This window comes from Hemibagrus wyckioides, linkage group LG13 (assembly GCF_019097595.1).
Source record: "Hemibagrus wyckioides isolate EC202008001 linkage group LG13, SWU_Hwy_1.0, whole genome shotgun sequence".
Lineage (NCBI taxonomy): Eukaryota > Metazoa > Chordata > Actinopteri > Siluriformes > Bagridae > Hemibagrus > Hemibagrus wyckioides.
In genome coordinates, this window is record NC_080722.1 from 11,777,376 (window position 1) to 11,800,238 (window position 22,863).

The window sequence follows — 22,863 nt, forward strand, 5'->3', positions numbered from 1 at the left end:
ACTTATTTAAAATGCTGATATATATTAAACATGAAATTTGGCAGTGAATCCTTTATTGTTTCTAAAGACGTGGTATTTTATTGGAAATAATAAAATAGAGAGAACACCAGTCTGATACCCAGAATCTGTCTCGGGTCGATAGAAGGAAAAAAAAATGGTAGACTGGATATCAGGGAATATTGTGTTGGATATTGGATCTATATTAGACCGTATCAAATGTCAAAAACTGGAACCAGTTTTGGAAAAGAAAATCATTTTTGAAACTGGAAATGCTTACATCTAAAGTCACTCAGCTGTTACTTTTTCTTTTGTTACAAAGGCTTTTATTATATTTACACTTTATTAAATTTTAAGTGTCAGTGATTTTTGTGTGACAATTTAAAGCTTGTAGTTTTTATAGAAGGTTTTAAAAAAAAAAAAGGGTTTGAGTATCTGTATTGGTTTCAAGGAAGAAAGGAGTATTGTGCCATTGCTATAATAAAAAATAAACTTGGGAATCATGTTGTGGTCCAAAAGACTCATCTACAGACAATTCTTCACCATTTTTCAAAGCAGTGAATCACCAAGCAAACAAAAAACAAAAGATTAATGGTGAGAATTCATTCCTCAGTTCTTTCATCCATTGAAATTCTTTAGGACACCCAAAATCCTCAGTGATGTCACTCTATAGAATTTTTCCTGGCTTATTTTTTAAAGACAATGAAGAAAACAGCTTTTGAAATGACCACAAAGCAGACATTTTGTTAAAGTCATTTAATCTCATATAAAACGGAGTTAATTATATTTGCATATAGGATAAATGTCTTTGTAGTTTATGTACACTAACTTGGAGGATAAAGCCCAGATTACCACAGAACACACATTCATTCAGACGCCATATGGCTTTATACCACAATGCTGCCTGTCTGGTTCACTAGAGTGCCGTGATCTCTTTAATCTGAGCACAGTGAGTGAATCTCCACTGTCAGCTATCCATCAGACTCAAACGAACAACAAACTATCAGGCTTCTTGTTTACAAAAACCTAAAATAGCCCAAAATACCTTAAGGGAAACACTGTAGTGTTTTTGTTTTTTTTTATGAATGTGCCGTTGTTTTGTTATTGTGGTTCAAACTGGCTGGGCTGTGGTAAAACCATCAGACAGTGGAGCTGATTCTTCAGACTGGACTCACCACAGCCTGACTGGGATGCTTTGAATTTGTGAAACGGTTGTTTCATACCCACAGGCAAGCCTCATTAAAGTCCAGAAGCATGCTGTCCCCTAGTGGTGGCTATTAACAGCATTCTGTTTCACACCTGCTCCTCCACTGTTGCTCTTTATTGACTCCAGCAAAGACCTTATCCTCTCGCTCGCCGGTTGATGCTTCTTCTTCCTGCGACCCTTCACCCCTGCTGACTGAGCCACAGAAGGCAACAGGAGGGCAGCCAGTCCCCAAGGTGGGATCACATCTGCTGATTGACCAGCACTCCGTTTGTGCACCTCTTTCTGCTCAAGGAACCAGGCGCTCTCGCGACAGAGTGCCACGAATCGCTCCAGCTGTGTAGAGTTCACGTTTTTGCTAACGTTTAAACCAGTTTCAAATGGGTTCTGGATGTGCAAAGGGGTCGATTCGGGTTTGTTCTGCTCTTTTCCCTGGAAAGAATACATTTAAAAATTAATATGAGCAACTTCCAATTTTTTTCCTGAACTAAAATAACTGTGAGGTCCTGAGCTTGCAGCAGTTCTTCACCTACACAGCTGAGACTTTATGGAAGATGACTCAGTAAAACAGAGTGGACAGAAAGATAAAAATTGATAAATGACCAGTGCCTTGGTGATAGATTCCCCAGAAGCGGCACATTTAGAGGCCAAGGTCTGCATTTTACAGCTGCAGCAGCATCCCCTCAATACATCAGCTCAAGTGTGTGTGTGTGTGTGTGTGTGTGTGTGTGTGTCTGCATGGGTATAGAAATATACAGCGTGCTGAGTGGCCACGGGAAGTGAATGTTTCAAAATATTTATCCCCTACCCACTCACATCTGTCATGCATGAGATGTGTTATGAGTTTTAAAGGCAAAGCCAAGTATGATTATAATGCTTCACATTAATGCATTAAGGTTACTACTTATTTTCAGTCAGATGCCTCCAGCAAGCAGCAATCTGTGCGCTCAGGAATATACATTATTTGTTACGCACCTTCCGTATGTTGATGGACGTGGAACTAAAGGCAAAATTGCCATAAAATTCGAAGAACTCCTGCAGCAGCTTCTCTGTTGAGGACACATGAGAACTAGTTAGTGTTCTTTTCAGGTCAATATGAAGCTTTTATTCTTCACGTGACTTGAATTGACTTGTTCTTATTAATATTAATATTTCCTGGCAACATCACACTGCAAGTCTATATTTATGTACATTTACATTTAATATTCACATACATTTAGGCCTGTATAATAACAGCTAAAAAGATCATCAAATGATAGACATTTTCAATTATAATTATTCTGAACTTCATTTCAAACTGATAGGAAACTGTCTTTTCCTTCAAATTTCATATTAGAAATGTACAGTCCTTCATACAGTATACAGCCAAAAGTTTGTGGACACCTGACCAACACACCCATATGTGGTTTATCCACAGTCATCACAGTTGTTCAGGACATACAGTGGAACTTCGGCATACAAATCCAAGTCGTTCTGGAGGCGAGTTCTTAAGGCGAATATTTGTATTACAAAACGAATTTTCCCATAAGAAACAATGTAAATGCAAATAATCCATTTCAGCCACCCAAAATTATTACCAATATTACAAATAAGAAGTATGTAGGTAAACTGTATGGTTGCTTAGAAAGAACTGACCCAAGCCAAGCATTCCATGTCAAGGCTCTTGATATGAAATCATGCCACCAAGCTTGGGCTAAAAATAGAACAGACAACCCACGCCACCAATCTGTCAACAAAAAAAAAAAAAACACAACAAAAATTGCGTAGCTTTTGAACGCATGCCGAAGGCAACGCTGGGTTGACTCTTTCTAAACAGCTTTTACTGACTGAAAAAAAAAAAATTCATAAACTCGCTTTGCTTGGCTTTTCAATGATGCGAACAAGTGTTTGAACGGCTTCTGGTGCAACTTAGTCTGCGTCCATTTCAGTTTATTCGTATTCCAAATCAAATTTCTTGCAAAATTTAAATTTTTAAGGTGTAAATTCATAAGGGAGGGCATTTGTATGCTGAGGTTCCACTGTATTTATATGCCGTAGAATTAGTTTTCTTTCATGACAGTGCTCCTGTGCACAAAGAAAGCTCCATGAACACATGGTTTTCAAGGTTGATGTTGAATAACTCAAGGCTTCTGACTTCATTCTCAATGAACACCTTAAGGATGAACTCGAGGAGTAGGAAGAACTCTGATTGCACCCCAGGCCTCCTCACAAACCATCAGTAAGCTGATCTCACTAATACTCCTGCATCTACAGTAGATCAACACAAATCCCCACAGCCAAAATGTAGTGGAAAGCCTTCCCAGAAGAGTGAATCAGCAAAAAGAGGACTACAGGGTGTTCAACAAAAAATTATGGAAGTGATGGTTGTCCAGAAACTTTTGCTTTATTAAGTAGAAATCCTGAATAGTTTATTGTCTACTTACCTAGTGTATCTGAGTTTTTCTGTAGTTTAATCTTGCTCAGGTCACTGACGATCGTGCAGTCATTGCCCTCGATAATGCACTGATCTGAAGGGTCTATGTAATACACACACAAAGCAAGACATACAAAGTTGTGAGTTTGTGATGTATATGCATGTTAAATACGTCTGTGCAGAATATACTCTACAATGGATAATATAGAACTTTTTTTCTTCACCAAGGTGAATAAATGGTGTATAGTAGACGGTATACCTGCCAGGTCTCTGAGCTGGTCCAGAGTGGGCAGTAATGGCTGCGTCCTGCGCTGGAGGAAGAACAGCACAAGGACTGTAAGAGAGAAGTTAGTGATCCAGGCTCCAGGAATGCTGCTGGTGATGCTGTGCACACGAGCCCAGCATCGAATTGCGAACACCAGATGTCGCACACGTGCATCCAATTTCCCATAGACAAAAAGCAACTCAGAGCTCTTCATCGCCACCCTAAGGACACAAGTGGACAGACAACTTTCATTTTCAGAAAAGTGCTACTTCACAAAAATCTTTAGCTCACTCTAGATACTCTCATGGTGGTCCTTGCCATCTGCTTACTTTTTTTACTGAATCAATAAAGATGTATAGCATAATGAATTCATGAATAGTGATTTCTGTATTCCAGTAAGAGATGCTTTATTGTCTTTGAAGCAGCCTTTATTTATTTTGTCACATATACATTACAGCACAGTAAAATTCTTTTCTTTGCATATCCCAGTTTAGACACAGCACCTCTGGGAGCAGAGAGAGCTCTGCTCAAGGGCCCATCAGTGAAGCTGTGAGGCACCATGAAGCTGCCACTGATGGGCCCTTGAGCAGAGCCTTTAAGCTTGAACCCTCAACCTTCTGATTAACAACCCAGAGCTTTAACTGTTTAATCAACAACTGGTCATTGTATATAATACAAAAAAAATATATATTGTTAACAGAACACTTGTAAAAGGAATTTAAAGAATATATACACCAAGAGTTTACAAGATCTTATTATTAAAATGTATATTGAGATACATAATACAATGTATATTATATATAATGCACTTAATTAGAGGCATAATGCACATTGTATATAGTGACAAAAGTGAACTGAAGTGTATATCAAGTGTACTGCAGTGTGTATTTCTTAAAGCCAATGCCTCAGTCTTTTAATACTAGTATAAGGTTCCATCATTTATATCATATAGATACACTGCACACCTACAGGGTATGTGAAATGTTAGCAGCTGTATTTCAATCCACTTCTTACCGATATGTTTTTTTTATACAATTAAAACTAAAAAACTATATGCTGTGCCAAATTAATAGTTTAAAGCATTTGACGTCTCTGCAAGCCAGACATCTAAGAACACATGACTTTCTCTATTTCTAGATAAGGAAAAAGTGACGCAGAAAGGAAACCCAGTAGTAGAGACTTTCAGACAGAGGAAGGGAGGACAGAGGAAGGGAGGGAGACATTGACGCAAGATAGCTGCTGAATCGATTCTTTTTTCTTTTTCTTTTTTTTACACACATAAGAGTTTGTATTTACCAAGGACTTCCTGTTTCTTGAAATCATTCACAGGTTATCAAGAGCAGGAAAAGCGCATAGTATTTCCTTCACACGTTCAGGTTTCTGCTAGAATTTATGCTGAAATGTTTTCCATGATTTTTGTGAGAGGGCGGGGTTTTCCCCCAGAGGTATCAGAGTTCGGCCACTTATACATCATGCCTCCACAAAACACACAAGTTTCTGTATGTTGTCACCTTTGAATCTATGACTTTCAAAAAGGGGGTGAGGGAAATAGAAGTGAAAATAAGCACAACGCACAGAAAAGCCTGACGTTCAACATTTCACCTTTTCTCCCCCAGCATTCCTAAGAAAAGGCTCTCTCCTCCTCTTTCCCCACCAACACTGAGTTTTACTCAGTGCCTTAGTTTTAAGCTCAACTTTATTTTGTGTCAAAGTGCAGTTTCACTGTCGTTTATGAGTACATTTTTTTTTTACGTGGACTCTCACTTCTCGTTCTCCTTAGCTGCTTTTCAGAATGCACAAGCAATACGCTCAGTGCAAATATACACTTCACCTCTGACAATCTTTTATAAAAATCCTGTGAATCCGGGAATATTTCTGTATTAAAAGATGCTTTGGATGACTGAGTTATTCATAAACAAACATATGCATAAATAAACACAGTATCTGTGCATACATAGTGCTAATATTTGCTTTGAGTGAGATGAGCCATCTGAACTGTCAGTTTCACCCCAGAAGCTCTGTATGAATCATTAAATGTCATGGGATTTATTATTAATCTTACCTGTTATTTGCGGTGAGGTCACACTGAAAGCCGGAAGGCTGGTGGGCGAATCGGACAAGAGGGCAGCGAGCGTTAAGGATTTTCTGAACGCCCACACAGCCTGGGCCGAACTGGTCCACACACTCGCCAATAACAGAAAGGATGCTCTGTGTGACCGTCCGCTCTGACGTCCCCTGCTTTACTTGATATTCAAGGGACAGACCAGAACCCTGGAGGAGTCAAGAACGCACTTTACATAAATATACATCTAAAATCTATCTTTGTTGGATGATTTTTAATTCTTAAATGCTAATGTAATTCATCCTTGTTAAACGGCCATGTCAAAATTAATTTAAAGATTTATTTAAAGAAAAGGGCGCTTTTAATTTTCTGTAACTGAGCAGTATACCTGAAGTTTTTTTTTATTCTACATGGTGCGCATTGTGAGTGATACGAAGCTGAAAAGCATGTCAACCAGCATCTCTTGCTTATGCTATAGCTTGAATAATGTACATGAAGCGTTCTCATCTTCTAAAGGCTTCCAAGAATTAATTATTTTTCATTTCAATTTATTAGTATAGCACCTTTAACAATGGGCATTGTCTCAAAGCAGCTTTGCAGAAGTATGGAAACATAGAAAAATTACAAAGTTTAAAGTTAAGTTACAATTTTATCCCTAAAGAGCAAGCCTGAGTTGATGGTGCTAAGGAAAAACTCCCCGAAATGATATGAGGAAGAAACCTTGAGAGGAACCAGGCTCAGAAGGGGAACCCATCGTCATTTGGGTGACCTTGGACAGTAAAAAACATAACTGTTGATAATGTCCTTTCTGCAGCAGCAACCAAGATCTCTTGAGGAACTAGTAGGTCAGTGCGGTTTAAGTCATTATTGAATTACTCATTATTGGCACTAATTCCTTCTTGCTGAAAGCTGACTGATGCAACAGCAGTTCAAAGACGGCATAATGGTCTCCAAGTGGAAAAAATATCTACTGACCTTCCTCTGATTCAGCCCACTGATGCCATCTAGATCCAGGAACATGTCCAGGTCACAGCCCAGTTTTCCGAAGCTGTTTATAGTGGAGCCAAAAGGCCTGATGATGCATTCTGGGAAATAAGCAGCAGCGATGTCTCTAAGCAGTGAACAGACCAAGAACCGTAAACTGATGTTTTCGTCAGTCAGCTGATAGAGATCAGTCAGACACTGCAGCTGCTGATCTATCTGGAACACATGGCGAGATGAAAAACAGATTTAACTCTAAACATATTTAGACATATCTGACAGCTAAAAGTGGATATTTAGTTACCACCTAACACTGTTCATTTATATAATACAGTGAGTAAACTGGTATATCAGTCATAGTGTGTAATAACGTATCACTTGATAATGCTATTATAAATTCTTCTAAATGTTTATTTGTACATGAACATCATAAAGCACATACAGTGTAGGACTGTAATAAGTTAACTTACACTCTCTTGTTTGCAGAGATGCTGAGTGAGCTCATTGATAGGAATAGGTAAATGCTTTTGGAATTTCAATGTGTTTGAGGCATTTGACTGGCTGCCTTGCCCTGTCCACTTCAGTGAGAGGAGACGGGATTTGAAAGGTACGGCTGCTTCATGTTGGACATTTGGTATGGTGCAGTTTGCCTTCAGCGCACTGATGCACTCCTTTGTAGAGAATTCCACAACGGCATAAATACCCTGGAGAACAAAGTACAAACATTCATCCAAATTAAGTCTTCATAAACTTCTTTAAGGAGCACTTTCAAATAACTTGGAAATAATGACGCAAGTAATTCGTCAAATGTTTACTATGACGCTAATGGTGTCCAAACTTGAAATCAAATATATGTCAAGAAAAGAGGGCAAGAACAAAACACCCAAAGACCTGACACTCAAAAGCTGACATAATATGGAGAAAACAGCATGCCAGCTATTAGAGAAAGTTTACATCAGGATAATGTAAACTGCAAAACTGAAATCATTTCGATTTTCATTATTGCTATCATTTCATACACTGTTATGTCACTTTTGTTATTTGTGATAAACTATTAAACTTATCACACAAATTATGTTGAAATAAAATGAATGTCTTTGTCTTTTTCATTTTGTCTGACAAGGATACAAAGCTGTGCTTTCGACTGTAGTATTGTGAAGCCCACCCAAGGCAGTAAAGCGTGACAGGGAGACTGGCTGAGTGAGAGCTCTGAAAGCAGACAATAAAAAAAAAAAACCTACAGAATCTGCACTGATACTTACATAAGACTGATAGAAGAAATGATTCTCTATGTGTCCATGTTTGGAGATGTAGTCTAAGAACTTTTTCTGGTTGATGTTTGGAGGGCAGCTGATGAGGACGGACCTCTCAGCTTGTTCTCGTCGTTCCTCTTGGAGAGCAGAAAATGATTCCTTTCCAGCTGCTACACCTAAATCAGATTAAAATTCAAGGATGAATAATTTGACATAAAAATTGACTTGGTGTTGGAATACTGATCGAAAGGTTGTGAGTTTGAATCCCAGATCCACCAAGCTGCCACTGCTGGGATCCTGAGCAAGGCCCTTAACCCTCACTTGCTCAGTTGTATAAAATGACATAAATTGTCAAAATTGACATAAATAAGTCTCTCCATATAAAGGCGTCTACTAAATGTAAATGTACACATCTCATTTATAACAAGCAAGCTAAATAACTTCAGAAGACACAACAGACAGATGAAGCAAACCTCTATTTCAGTGAAAAGTTAGCAGAAAATTAAAACATAGTATTAAAAATATGTTATATTACGATCATTTGCCCATCAACCTGACAACATGAGGTTGCCTCTGTGGTGAACGAAAATGAAGTGATTTCGTCTTACCAGCTTGTACCGTCTTTTTAACTGTCTGGGCTTTAGTTGCAAAGGTAGATGTGGTGATTATCCGCCGAGCTCGTAAATCCGATTTTTGCCCCAATTTAACGAGTCTTTCTGCTCCTTTCATATGTAACCTACACATCCCAAAGCAGGCCGCCATTGTTGGGCTGAAAGAGGCGCATGCGCACTCCTGCTTCTACGGCAACCGCGTTTGCGCTTTCGATATATTTTTCACACGAAGTACGTGTGCTTAAAGTTTCGTTTTCGGGATATATATATATATATATATATATATGTATATATATATGTATATATATATACTTAAATGACATAGAATAATATATATATATATATATATATATATATATATATATATATATATATATATATATATATATTGCCACTGATAAATTAACTCTAGTGAATATATATATATTTTCACTATAAAGTATAAAGCTGCATGGGTAGCAAAAAATAAATACAAAATTAAATACAATTAAATTAAAGAGCCATTAGATGGCGCTAGTACTAATTTATAAAAGTACAGACTGACCTCGGAGAGTTTGAAAAGCAGAACCGAAACCGCAGATGTGGGAGGCTGTGATGTAGAAGGCCAGTGGAATGAAAGCCCACGGTTTATTTACCCCATCACGGGCAGTACTGCAGTCATTTCACAGAATGGAGCTCGACACACGCACAGCTTCCATGTGATCTAAACGTCTGTAGAGGTGAGTGGAAAACTTACTGATTAAATACACACGCTAAAATCGAGAACAATATATTCTCTCTCTCTCTCTCTCTCTCTCTCTCTCTCTCTCTCTCTCTATATATATATATATATATATATATATATATATATATATATATTATAACTGCGTTCAACAAACAGTAAGTGATTTTGTTGTGCTTTATTGCTGTGCTTTTTTTGGCATTTGTGCTTGACATATTGGTGTATTTCATATCATAACATTGTCGAAATTTATGCTACAAACACTACCTGATTTTATGTATTTATTTATAAATAACAGGATTGTGTAATTTTTGACCTGTTAAAATGTTTTCCCCAAGTGCTGCTGTATTTTCGCGCTTTTGACAGTCGGTACTTTTGACTGCATGTGAGGGGACTACTGTTCTGCCTTGGGCTTTTCCTTCCCCTTCAAAAATCCCCTTATTTATAAAACAATCAACAAACAACTCGGACACTTTGCCTTCTACCATTTAGCAGTAGAAGGTCAGATTAGAGTATTTTCAGAGTGTCTGGGGCTAATGCACGCTTTTTGAAGTCGCTACTGGCCGCAGGATGACGTCATGATCCGTATATGTACTGATCGGTATGAATAATTGCTTATAGGCGCTTTGAATAGAATAAAGTTATACCAGAATAGAAAATGAATCGATTGTGCATTGCTAAGTTTGGCACTTGGATCCTTAAGTTGCTAAAGGATCTTAAAAAAGTAACCAGATCTATTCACAAAGTCAAGTTGCACATCTGTTTCCTTAAAAAAAGAAAAAAGTCCCTTATTTGTATAACAAACAACAGACAGGTGCAGACACACTGAGTTTGGCATAAGCTGTCTGAGGTCAGACATCTGCCTGGCTTTGACTTCATGAAGAAGTGTTATTGAATTTTTTTTTTTTTTTTTTAATTTCATACACTTAACTGACTGATTAAAGATGCCCTTGTCATGTCTTTCAGTCTTCAGAGCATTCTACCTTCAAAAACATGGATTTCAAGAACCAAAATGTTGGCTTTGAACTACTCTTGGCACACATGAATATTGGAGACATCATCGAGGCTGTGGAGAGGCTTTGCTCAGACAGAGAGGACGAAGAGGAGTCAGGCGAGTCACTTGTGGAGGGTCTGTCAGGAGATAATATGGATGAAAACGAGCTCTCGGATGACAGAGCCTCGCCTGACCTGGTTTCCCGTGTGCAGAACAAAGTGAGGTACGGCAATGTGACGGACCTGCTGGCGTTTGTCAACATGGTGTCCAACACACCTGCCTCCACACTGTTCAAGCTAGAGGAGGAGCTCGGGGTAGTGCTGAACAAGGTGAGGAATGGGATCTTAATCTGAAGATTTTTACATTTAGTTTATAGTCTGGCATTCTACTCTAGGATTAGGGTTTGAAAAATGGGGTTTGTGAAGGATATCTATGGAATCTATGACTTGCTACAATGGTGTTACTGTAGTAGTAAATTTATTTTTAAATGCACATGAGCTGCTATAGGATTCCTGTCTGCAAAGCATTCAAGAAAACAGGCAGCTATCCTTCTGCTTCCTCCTTTGGAGATCTTTCACTCCAAAAATTCCATAATGCAATAATTCAGTGTCTGAGAAATGTACCCTAACATCCATAATGTACTATAGTGGAAGGGATTAATGAATAGATACAATATCAGACACAATGTATGTCTAAAAGTGATACAGGAAGGAGTACTTCCTGTCTGATCATCACTCGAAAGTGTTAGCCTCTGAGTTTTTGTGAATCATTTTGGTGCCTGGCACATAGTGTTATAAACTAGTACTGCTCTTTGATTGCCTTTGTAGACTTTATTTCAGAGTTTGAATTGATTGTATGGTTGCAGTTTATGTTCCCACGAGTTTTTAATTGCAGCTTCACATCTCACCTCTCTTTCCCACTGCACCCTTACAGACAGACATGGTTATAAAGGAGGGCCGCTATCGCATTGATTTAGACGTGCTCCTATTTCCGTGGAGGCTGACCTACAAGGCTCCAGGCTCAGGCCACGTTCCCAAAGGCTCTTTCGGGAAAGTCCACTTGGCACAAGACGTCGAAACACGCAAGCGAATGGCATGCAAACGGGTGAGTTCCTGCTGTACCAGGAATTTGTGTGCTGTCTGCCAAAGTTTTCTTCTTCCCTCCCATTTGGTTAATGTCTTCCAGGCAAAAGCACAGACTGTTTTTCCTGTCAGCAGTAAGACCACGTTTTCCCATCAGCTCATTACTGTTCATCCTGTTTGGCTGCAGTTTTAAATAGTTGTGATGAAGTAGCAAACATAGTGATGTGTCACTTTTTACATTGATTCTGCTCCTGGGAGTCTATTAGTAGATACAAAGCTGTTATATGGTCATAACTGTAGGTAAATATAGGTACAAACTGACGTGCCAAAAATAGACCAAGAGAAGGAAAACAGTCTAAAAATCATGTGTGCCCTCATGAGACATTCACATGAACCACGAGGGCATGAGGAACAGAAAGGCAGAATGCTGCAACAACTGCATTGTCGCAATTAAAGAATGTTTTCTTAAGAGGAAGAGAATGTGATAGGAAAGGACCTGATTTGCCTAAAAGGCTCTTTGGTGGTTTTTGGTTGGTTTTTATAATTATTATTAAACCTACAGATGCTGAAACTAGAAACCTGACAGGAACTTCACCAGCTCAAACAGGCATCCTACAGATGCCATTCGAGCCTGACCACTGCACAGTATAAACATACTCGCGAACCTACTTCAGAGAAATCAGAAACACTTCCTGTTAGTTCTTCACTTGTCTGAGAGTAAGAGTCCCCAAGTCTGAGACTACAATTGTTTCTCCACACTCTCTTACCATGACCAATTTGCATGCTTTGTATAAATTACAAGCTTAAGCTTAATAACCTTTCAAACCCAGGTATGCATCTAAGAATATATTGGTTGTTATATATTTAAACTTTTGCCCATCTCCATAATCATACCCAGATCCCTTTGGAGCACTTCAAGCCAGCAGATGTGGAGATCCAGGCTCGGTTCAGTCATGAGAACATTGCTGAACTGTACGGGGCTCTGCTGTGGGAGAAGAGTGTGTATCTCTTCATGGAGGCTGGAGAAGGAGGCTCGGTTCTGGAAAAGCTAGAGAGCTGTGGTCCAATGAGAGAGTTTGAGATCATTTGGGTCACACAACAGGTTTTGCGTGGGTTGGAGTATCTGCACTCGCACAACATCATACACCACGACATCAAACGTGAGTCTAATGCACTTACATTCCTGATATTTAGCGTCTTAAGCTTCTCTAGACATACAGTATGCTTGAATAAGTGATATTATTATGAATGTTGCATTGTACCAACACAGACAGTCAACCTTTGTTCACATTTGCTGCACCGTAACTATAAGTAGTTCTGCTTCTGCACCAGCAGGTCTCTCTTCCTTTCTGCCTCTCTCAGTTTCTATATATTCTTCTGATCTATACATCAAAGATGTGCTCACATGTGAGCTGTTTGTTTTTAGTTACAAGATAAAGTAACACAAAAACTGGTTGCTTGAACTTTACTCAAATATTATATGCATGCATGCTTTCTAGCAATACTTTGGAGGTGCACAATCATAATGCAGCTACTGAAGCATCTGGAAACATGCACATATAATAACATTGCATTACATTTCAAAAATTTGCATTAATTTAAAGATGCATATATTTCTGTAAGTTAGCTTTAAAGGTGTCAACAATTCTGACTCCGTGTTTGCAGTGCATTTTTGTTGGAGCAATCTGCATGGCTGATTACTTCTCATCATTAAAAAAAAAAAAAAAAGAATGATGTAATTCCCAGAAAAGCTTAATAGTTAACAGAATAACTCTGTATTGCATTAGATCACCAACTAATAGTAAATAGAAGTCTATAGAAAAGTGACCTGGTTTGCAGTAGTAACTTGTGGGTGCACAAATTATTCCTTCTGCCAACTACAACTACACTGCTTTTCTTGTTATGTGCAAGTCATGCATTTACCTAAACAGATCTCCAATGAATCATAGTTTGTTTTAAAGCAGGATATGCATACCTATGAAACATCTAAGCGTATTTCAGGTAAATCAGATTACACCCCTGTCTGGTAAAGGCCAGGTAGCAAATTAGCAGGAACTGGAATCTAGGCCAGTGTTAGGAGGAAGTGGTGCTGTGTTTTCTTAGCTGTTTTGTACTCTGTAGTTTACTTTCTGAACCATGTAGAAGCACAGTCTAACTCTGTCATAGTAAAGTAACCAAGCTAAGGCCAGCAGCATTCCCTTTCCTTAAAGTCAGCCTGAATGCCAGTGAAAACAAAGAACTAAAACCCATGACCTTTAGATTTCTGGAAATTCCAGCGCGCGCGAGAGATAGAGAGAGAGAGAGAGAGAGAGAGAGAGAGCACACAGAGTGTTGTAATACATGTGATTGGACATAGTGTTCTGTACTGTGGTGTTCGCCATTTTGCAGGATGTTTTGAGAGTGAACTTGTTACACAGTGCCAGCAAAATAATAGGAAAAAGGAAATTATGTCTCTGTGAGCATAATCTTTCAGTGCTGTGCTCTTGCTTTACAGTGACCGTATCCAAGTCTCATATCACCTGTGTATCTTTATACTTATCTCTATCATTTCCTCTTTCTCTCTTTTCCTCCCTGTAGCCAGTAATATTGTGCTGATGTCTGCCAAAGCTGTGTTGGTGGATTTTGGCCTAACAGTGCAGATGACAGAAGATGTGTACACTCCTAGAGACCTCAGAGGGACTGAGGTGAGTGTGTGCATGAGTGTGTTTGTGTGTGGGTGATCAGCCATAAACTACACTCAAATAAAAGAAAAAACTCACATATGATTCATTTCATGATTGTGACTGTAAATCAGATATAAGAAATGGACTTCAACAGTTTTAGAGAAGCTCCCACACATACTGAGCAAATATTTTTATTTAAAAAATGTTTGTGATATTGTTTTTAGACATCGAATATTTTATTTGTATATTCTTTCTGAAGAAACATCAACTTTTAAATGAGCTTTAATTAGCAAACCTGTGTCACGACCCCTATTAACTTCATGTCTTGTTTACTCCTTAGTGGGGAAACTCCCAGACAGACACACACACACACACAGTTTTGATCCTGCCTGGAAAGTCCACAGTGCAGATGATTTGCAATATGCTGACTGCCAGACTCTAAAATTCCCTATATTCCCAGCTGGTGTTAAGCGCTTCATTTCTTTTCTGTGATAATTTTAGTAGGATAAATGTTGAGGGATGAGTTTACAACAGAGCTACTCAACAGTAGATGAGGCTCATGTGTTCCTCACGCAATTATCTGGAAAAGTTATATATCTTTCTGTAATCTTCTGTTCAACATAAGGAAGTAATCATCTGCAAAAATATCCCTGTAAAACTCCACAGAATGTCGGGAGATTTTCTGATTGACATGCAAAGCATAGCTAATATTTATGTTACTTTACAAAGTGTATGGCATAGAAGAATTAAATCACTGAGTATTATCTTTTTTTTCTACCTGTTTAGATGTACATGAGTCCGGAGCTGGTTTTATGTCGAGGACACAACACAAAGACAGACATCTACAGCCTGGGCACCACCATTATTCACATGCAGACCGGTAGCCCACCGTGGGTGAGAAGATACCCACGCACCGCATACCCGTCGTACCTCTACATAGTGAGTATATTACATATAAAGGGCTTTACGTTGAGGCCAAGTTGCAATAATAGACATTTTTATTTTTATGCCACAGTGCTGTTGAATTCTTGATTCTGGTTGGTCCGGAGGTGTTATTTTTGTACAAGTTATCATTTCTGTGGTAACGGCTCGTTCACAGGGACATGTTGATACTCGCCTGGGACTCCCTTTTGAGTCTGTTTCCTCTTAGGGGTTCTTCCTCATGTCAGTTCAGGGGTTATTTGCTTGCCACAGTTGCCCTATTCGTTAGAGCTCTAAATCTACATGTGAATTTCTGTAAAACTGCTGTGTTACAATATCTGGTGTTAAAGACACTATTTAAATGAAATTGAATTGAATTTGTAATTAATATTAGATTTCTGCTTCACTGTCTACAGTGTTTCCACTATGTATTGTCTTTTAAGTGCCGAACACTAATACTAGTTTAAATGAAGGGGAGAAAAAAACAGTAGACTCCCACATCAAAATAAATCCATAACCAGTTAATAATTACACACATTAAAAAATACATGAATCTGACTGTGTACAGTAGATGTATGTCAGTTGTTTCCTTGACTGTATGGAAGCATTTTGTGATTGTGGTTAGATATGCCTCCTTCATATAACAACCACATAACACAAACCGAAAAACACCCTGCCGGTGGAGGTTATGACTTTTTGTCTCCTACACTCTTCTCTTGCAGTTCGGCAAATCTAATTCAGTTTTTTTTTCAGTTTATGGTTGTTCCTCTTTAATGCTCTCAGTGGCACTGGGTCATCTGTATTTCTGCATTGGAACTAGTTCTCTTTTCCATGACCTAGTGGGTTCTTTTTTCACATTGCATATGCTTTTACAGTAAAAGGTTTCTGAAGAAAGCATTTGTAAGTTTTAAAAAAAATCTGGCTTATTTGGATCTGCTGTTTCAGTCATAGGGCAGTAGTTTTGGTCATTTGAACTTTCTCTGCTTAATCAAAATGGGTTTTATTTAAACATATACATGCTGTTAAAAACAACGAAAAAGAGCTGTAGCCAAGGGTTGCTTTGGGATAAGATGTGCAATTCCTACTTCATGGTAACATTCTATTTGTCTGATATTATATGGAATATTTAAGATTGATATATAGGAATATAATCCAGACTGTGTAATTGTAAGATCTGTAGCCATAAAGCTTTGACTGTAAATAAGATCAAAGTGAATACGATATTTGAAACGTTTTAAATTTCCAAGCTTTTATGTATAATTGGGTAAATAATCTGTCTAACTCAATTTTGCCCAAAGACCAGAACCATCATGGAGTGTAGATGAGCAATTTATTTTACCTCAGTATTTTGTCATGACACTGTTGTAGTGAATGCAATCAGACAGATATCAGTGCTGTTGGTTCTGCTTGTGACTTTGTGAAGTTCTGCTGCAGTTTTTGTCAGTCTTTCATGACTTGCGCTTGATCTTGGCACGAGAGTTTGTGGTGATATTCCTTTACATAATGTTAACCCATGATGTCAGATTTGTCATCACACCTGGCCACACAGTGAGTTTCGGTAAAGTGACTTTACTGCTGTACAACACTGTCACAGCATTATGGTTTTCAGTTCCTTAATTTTCCTCTATCTTCATGCAAATGGAAACGACATGCATTATAATAGGTTCAGCAGCTACAATGCTGTTTCCTTTCATAATCAATTTGAATGTACTTCTCTCTGTGCAGATCCATAAGCAGGCTCCTCCTTTGGAGGACATATCAGAAGACTGTAGTCCGGCTATGCGAGGTCTCCTGGAGCGAGCTCTGGAGAGAGTCCCGTCGCGGAGGAGTTCTGCCACAGACCTCCTGAATGAGGAGGCCCTCCACCCTTCACGAGAAGACCAGCCTCGCTGCTGGAGTCTGGACTCTGCTCTTGGAGACAGCACACACCCACTCATACGCCAACACAGTCAGATGACTGATAGCACACAAGGTAAACACACAGACATTGCACACTTGCACATCCTGTCAGTCGAGTTATTTGCATTCCTTCACCTTTTCTCTTCTTATTTTAGACTCCTCAACCTTCAACACTGAAGATTCTGGGCCGTTTAAAAGAAAAGGTTCCCTCTACATAGACCTCGGCGCTCTAGCTGGCTACTACAACTTTGTCCGTGGACCACCGACTGCAGAGTACGGCTAGAAGAACCTTGAGGACTTTTTGAATGTACACTTAGTTGGGACTTGTAGGACATGTATAAGGTACCAAAGTCCTGAAGTTACAGTTCATGCAGACCATGCATGCATATGGAACCTGTGCTTCATAACCACTGGCAATTCAGTCACCTCAAGTATCAGTTAAAAAAGGCTGATTTTCTTGATGATGAGCTGGAAATTACATGTGCTCATTCAGTCTGCAGTCTGGTATAGAAACTGGAATAGCAGTGTCAGTAGAGTTGTATCTTGCATGCTTACATTATTACCATTAGTGCTATTAATGACAAAAAGGAAAAAAGAGCAAAAAAATTCTCTCACTTTGGTGATTGTGTATATATCATCCACAATTAATAAACAGTGAGAAACTGGTCCATGAAGTCTATAAAGGATTATAAAGTGGAAAAGTTTAATAGCGCTGCATTATAGCAAAGATACTCAGATGTGCATGTAAGTGGATTATATTGATGAGACATGGATGAACAGTATGGAAGAAAATTCTGATTTGATACTTACTTTTATTGGGGAATGTGTTATCACTCATTTTAGCAATGCTGGGTTCTGCACTGTTGCTGATCTGTTTCACATTTTGCATCCTTTGAGGCTGGGCCTTTTTAAGACCATTCAAGAGTTTGTTGTTTAATTATTAATTAATTTTATACAATTAGTTTGATGCTCCACAAAATCTTTGGTAGAGTAAAAGACAGAAAAAAAAACTGTATAAAAGATTGGGCAAGAAAATTGTCTATCCTCCATGTTCTAGAAGTCAACTCTACACAAACTTTCAATAGGATATGCTGGATCAAATCCTTTGTCTGTGTAAGGAATGTATTTCCTGTGTGGCTGCAGGTTATCTTACCAGTCAATTTAGGAGCTATACTTGATTAGTATATTTTCATTCTTTATTCAGTTATTAGATGTGGTTCCTATTTGGATGGAATGAAGCTCTGCAGCTATAGTATACTAGCCCATTGTGGATAAAATTGAACACCCTTGGTCTACTGTATGTGCTTAATGTGCATTGAACGTCTGTTGTGTTGAGCACACTATAATCATTACAATACAATGCACGGCATTACAGAATTTAGCATTATATACTTATTGCTTGGTGGGACACTGGATGTTTGCCCATGTATGTGTTTTCAGTACTGTTGTCATTTTCAGATGTTCCTGGAAAATTTTAACTTGTTCCTGTGGAATGTGTTTTGCTGAGTACTTGCAGTGCAAACAGTCACATTGGATCACATGCTTTAGCCAAGAATTACAACACAGCTGTAGAGTGGCACATATCTGTGGTAGTTTTGTAGCCTCATTTAATCATACACAGAAATGTTAAATATATTCACTATACTGTACCAATTAAACATTTCTGATGGTGTACTTTTATTTTTCATTATTTGCTTTGGTGCGTGGTCTTTTCCTGACACCATGAGTCTGGTATGAATGTACACTGTGTTGAGATTCTGCAGAAGGATATAGATTGAACATGAACTTGTTGATACATTTTATTGAAGTTATCACATGTTTTTGTTTATATTTTTTTAATTGTCTATGAAGTAAATAAACTTTAAAACCGAACGTCTGCCTCTGTATAAATTTGTACAGTTGAATCTATTAAGCAGTTCTGTTTCAGGTCAAAACAGTAATTGCATCTGAACATTTAGACTTCAGAAGTTCAGTGGAAACAGTCACTTCTGTAGAAATGTTCAAGTCATTCAATTCTGGAAACTACACAGACCTGTACAGCTTACCAAACTACAAATGTTCTTATCAAAGATAGGTTTTTGCCTGTCAGCTCCAGCAGAAGGGACTTACTGCAATACATTTATATGAAATGATACATATGTATGAGAACATAAGTTTCCCCATCGTAAAAATGACTCAACCAGTCCATGTGACTATTCTCTCACTGCTGTGCATGTGCACTTCCCTTCAACGCTAATCTTTTGCTAATATTTACTTTACAGATTGACTGTAATTTGGTGACTGCTACCTCAAGCTTACATCATTACATCAAAAGAGTACACATTCTTGTCTAGTGTTGTGCTTTTACTTCCACACAAAAAGTATTGAAAATTCCAATCCAAACACTTTGTCCCTCTTTCACGTATCATGCTTCACTGGACAGGAACAGAAACAGAAACATATAGAGACTATAAATGTTTAAAATAAAATGTTTAATATCAAAATATAAATCTTTCTTGTTTTCTATGGAAAATTCAAGGAAAATCTGCTTTTTTTTTTTTTTTGCTTAAACAAATTTATAAAGCAATTTATGATCCTGGTTGCAGGCTTATAAACTGGATTTTTTTTAGCTGTTGTGTGAGTATTCATTCATTCATTTATTCAGAAATACAGGAGACAGCTGGAGTGTCTATCCCAGGAACAAAGCAGGAAAATTAAAATTCAGCCACAGCATAATACTGTATATACTGTGTTTCTATGTAAAGATAAAAATATTCAAAAAGTTCACAGCAAAATTTTTGTTACAGCTGTGATATTTTTTTGGTCATGTGTAGCATATGCTTTTTATACAGCTACAGCCTGGGAATAAAGACAGAGAGGTATTTAAAGAGAATTAAAAAAAAAAGAAAAAGAAAGTGGCGATAAGAGAGAGAGAGAGAGAGAGAGAGAGAGAGAGAGGAAGGGAGACACTCACACTGAGTAGTAGAACGTGAAGGGATGTGGGTTGCACATCAGTCTTCCGTTGGCGTCACGGTAACTATGAAAGTGTGCGAATGTGAGACAGTAATCCCTCATCTTCTGACTGCTTTTTTTTAAGTAAGATAAATTACATATAGGATTATTTCTCACATTCCTATTAATCTATAAATCTAAAACAGAAATACATGAATCAAAAAAATGTACACTATTTGTAATTTCACACTAAGCTAATTTCTTTCCAAGGAAACTGATGATACAACATTACCTAATACTTTGCCCTGATGCCTAATAAGATCAGCTACTTTGCTCCACTGCGAAATGTTTGGCTTTTCCACTTGTATTAGTTCCACATTTTGCATTATCACCTCAATACTGTCACTCTCTCTTTGACATTTATTAATCACATGGTTTTTTCCCTATTTTTTTTTTTCACATATCTTACTTCTTGTAGCATGATTAGAGGTAGCTTATGAGAAATTGTTGCAAGAGTTTAGTATCAAACCAAATGCAGGGCTTTTATTTATATATATATATATATATATATATATATATATATATATATATATATATATATATATATATATATATATATATATATATACCTGTATAGAGAGAGAGAGAGAGAGAGAGAAAATTAAATAATAATACACTATATACAGATATGTTATTTACAAATGTGCAGTTTACAAATGTAAAATGTCTATTGTACAGTCCTGTGTATTATTATAAATGTTAGGGTATAGTTTTGAATGTTTTAATTGTTCGAGCTGAATATAGCCTGCGAGAAAAAAAATGTTCTTGAGCCTGGCTGTTATGTATATACAGACCACAGGCCACACACACACACACACACGTCTAAAGGAACTTTAAAACTGATATGAACATCTGCATTTGTATTTGCCTTTTGTATTTGTACAGTTGAATCTATTAAGCAGTTCTGTTTCGGGTAAAAATAGTAATTGCCTCTGAACTGTTTCTGCCTCAAGAATAGTTCATATATATATTATTATATTATATATTATTATATATATAATTGATTAAATATGTTAATTTAGACATCCAGCAGATGGCGGTACGGGATATGTTAACACAAACAGCACTTAGAGTCTCTAAGATTCTGTTTCTAAAATTTACCTTTCAATCTTTCAATGACCATTAGGTAAATTTTAATTATTACTTAACAAATCAGGACAAGAAAGGCAGAAAAAGACAGAAAAAACGAATACAAATAATCAGAATTGAAACTCTTTAAAGTGAGTAAACCCTGCAGCCAGCAGTGGGCAGTACAGGACAGGTTTTATTCAATCACTAACTCTCTCTTAATGGTCAAAGAAACACATTACACTATATAATACTTTAGAGAAATATATAAATCCCGGATATAAACTTGTAATTAAATCATCTACTTTAATGATCTGTATTTAATTTAAAAAAAAATTCTCTAATGAGCAACACAGATTGAAGAAAAAAGGAAAGAACCAGATTCAAAAAGGAACCCATCTTTACCTGTGTGACCTCAAATAGTGTGATTATAAATCATAATAATTTCCCTCCTCTAGCTGTGTACCATATAGTCAAAAAGTGCAGTTGTGTTAACAGGAACTTCTGAGAATCCTATAAGTATGAGCATCACAGTCATTTCTGAATTCATTCTAGTTTTAGCTTGAAGTCTGTGGTGGTTGAGTTATCAACTGCTCAGTGATTTGCAAACTGACTCCAGTGCAGACTGTTCGTAGTAATTCCAGTCTTAAGGCTATCAAAGGAACAGCATCTACAGCCATCTTTGTGATTTGCATGTGGAAGCATCCACAGTAATCTCACGATGATATTTCATTGTCCATATGAGGCCATCCTTAGCAGCAGGCCATCTATATCTATACAGTATAGTCTGAATTGCTATACTAAGAACTTCTAAACAACATTAAAACAGCACCAGAAAACAGTTTCAACTTGACTGTCCTTATTAACAGCCTCGGGCTGAGAGACTGAAATACGCTCAGCAGTATCTCATCTTTATCCTCTTCATGACAAATATTTTGTTTATTCCACATTGTTATCTGGACATTAATCTGCCTCACTCGTTTTTCTTTTCCTTTTTTTTTTCTCTTTCTGCTTATGACTGAATATCCTTATGCACAGACAGATAGCCTGTGGCATGGCACCACTGATGTTATTGTAAGCTCCTATGTACAATAGTCCTTTTTTCAATGAGCAGTTAGCCAGAGACACACAGGCTCCTAATCTCCAGACTGTACAAACAAGAGAGCCACCAGAATGCAGTTATTACTTTACATAAGACATACATGCCTATTTTACAAACAAACCAACTAAAACTAAGACATGCAAGCTTCAGTGTCCTGTTTGTCACTAATGATAGGAGTCAGGGCTCTGCTCACTCATCACCTGCATGTATGTGTCTTTTATGCTTCTCTTACTAGATATTCTATGATTTTTTCACTTGACTGGATTGTTGAGTTCAATTTGGATTTTGTTTTATTATTCAGCTTATAATAAGACTTCTAAGTGTTTCTAAATGAAAGTGCCTGCTTGAATTTTAGTACTGGTCCTGTCATTTAGTCTCCAGCTTTTGCCATTTGGTCTGTCTTTTATATTGCTTGAATTTAAGATGTAATGAAGGAAATTTATCCTAGACCCTCACAGCAGGGCATGTTTCTGCCCAGAGTCCAGACATGGGCTTTATTAAAGCAGAGCCAGTGCACACTATGTTCATGTTCTGAATAAATGAATCATACTTCATATTATTATTTTCTTTGCCTCCAGCTAAAATGTTCTGGGCCTGGTCTTTCTCTCTCTCTCTCTCTCTCTCTCTCTCTGTGTG

The 22,863-nt window shown here is 37.7% G+C and overlaps 2 protein-coding genes across 2 annotated transcripts; one reads left to right on the forward strand and one right to left on the reverse strand.

Moving 5' to 3' along the window:
- Positions 1-1,063: 1,063 nt before the first annotated feature.
- mtpap (mitochondrial poly(A) polymerase) lies at positions 1,064-8,955 on the reverse strand. The gene is made up of 9 exons (XM_058407315.1): positions 8,784-8,955; positions 8,185-8,351; positions 7,393-7,626; positions 6,917-7,141; positions 5,942-6,150; positions 3,874-4,100; positions 3,625-3,717; positions 2,177-2,250; positions 1,064-1,633 (listed from the first exon to the last, which is right to left on the reverse strand). Exons 1-9 carry the CDS (start codon positions 8,935-8,937, stop codon positions 1,262-1,264), a joined length of 1,755 nt encoding a protein of 584 aa, XP_058263298.1. The 5' UTR covers positions 8,938-8,955; the 3' UTR covers positions 1,064-1,261.
- A 381-nt stretch (positions 8,956-9,336) lies between these two features.
- Positions 9,337-18,938, forward strand: map3k8 (mitogen-activated protein kinase kinase kinase 8). The gene is made up of 8 exons (XM_058406717.1): positions 9,337-9,505; positions 10,474-10,830; positions 11,435-11,605; positions 12,482-12,743; positions 14,161-14,267; positions 15,033-15,185; positions 16,893-17,139; positions 17,222-18,938. The coding sequence occupies exons 2-8, from the start codon at positions 10,501-10,503 to the stop codon at positions 17,347-17,349; spliced, it is 1,398 nt and encodes a 465-aa protein (XP_058262700.1). The 5' UTR covers positions 9,337-9,505; positions 10,474-10,500; the 3' UTR covers positions 17,350-18,938.
- Positions 18,939-22,863: the final 3,925 nt, after the last annotated feature.

What these genes read in the sequence shown, in the direction of transcription:
- map3k8 (XM_058406717.1), top strand. Translation starts at nt 10,501, where the DNA reads ATGGATTTCAAGAACCAAAATGTTGGCTTTGAACTACTCTTGGCACAC. An exon ending in AGCGAATGGCATGCAAACGG is followed by an intron (nt 11,606 to 12,481) that starts GTGAGTTCCTGC and finishes AATCATACCCAG; the next exon opens with ATCCCTTTGGAGCACTTCAA. An exon ending in GAGACCTCAGAGGGACTGAG is followed by an intron (nt 14,268 to 15,032) that starts GTGAGTGTGTGC and finishes CTACCTGTTTAG; the next exon opens with ATGTACATGAGTCCGGAGCT.
- mtpap (XM_058407315.1), bottom strand. Translation starts at nt 8,937, where the DNA reads ATGGCGGCCTGCTTTGGGATGTGTAGGTTACATATGAAAGGAGCAGAA. An exon ending in GTGGGCTGAATCAGAGGAAG is followed by an intron (nt 6,151 to 6,916) that starts GTCAGTAGATAT and finishes TGACTCCTCCAG; the next exon opens with GGTTCTGGTCTGTCCCTTGA. An exon ending in CCAGCTCAGAGACCTGGCAG is followed by an intron (nt 3,718 to 3,873) that starts GTATACCGTCTA and finishes TGTATTACATAG; the next exon opens with ACCCTTCAGATCAGTGCATT.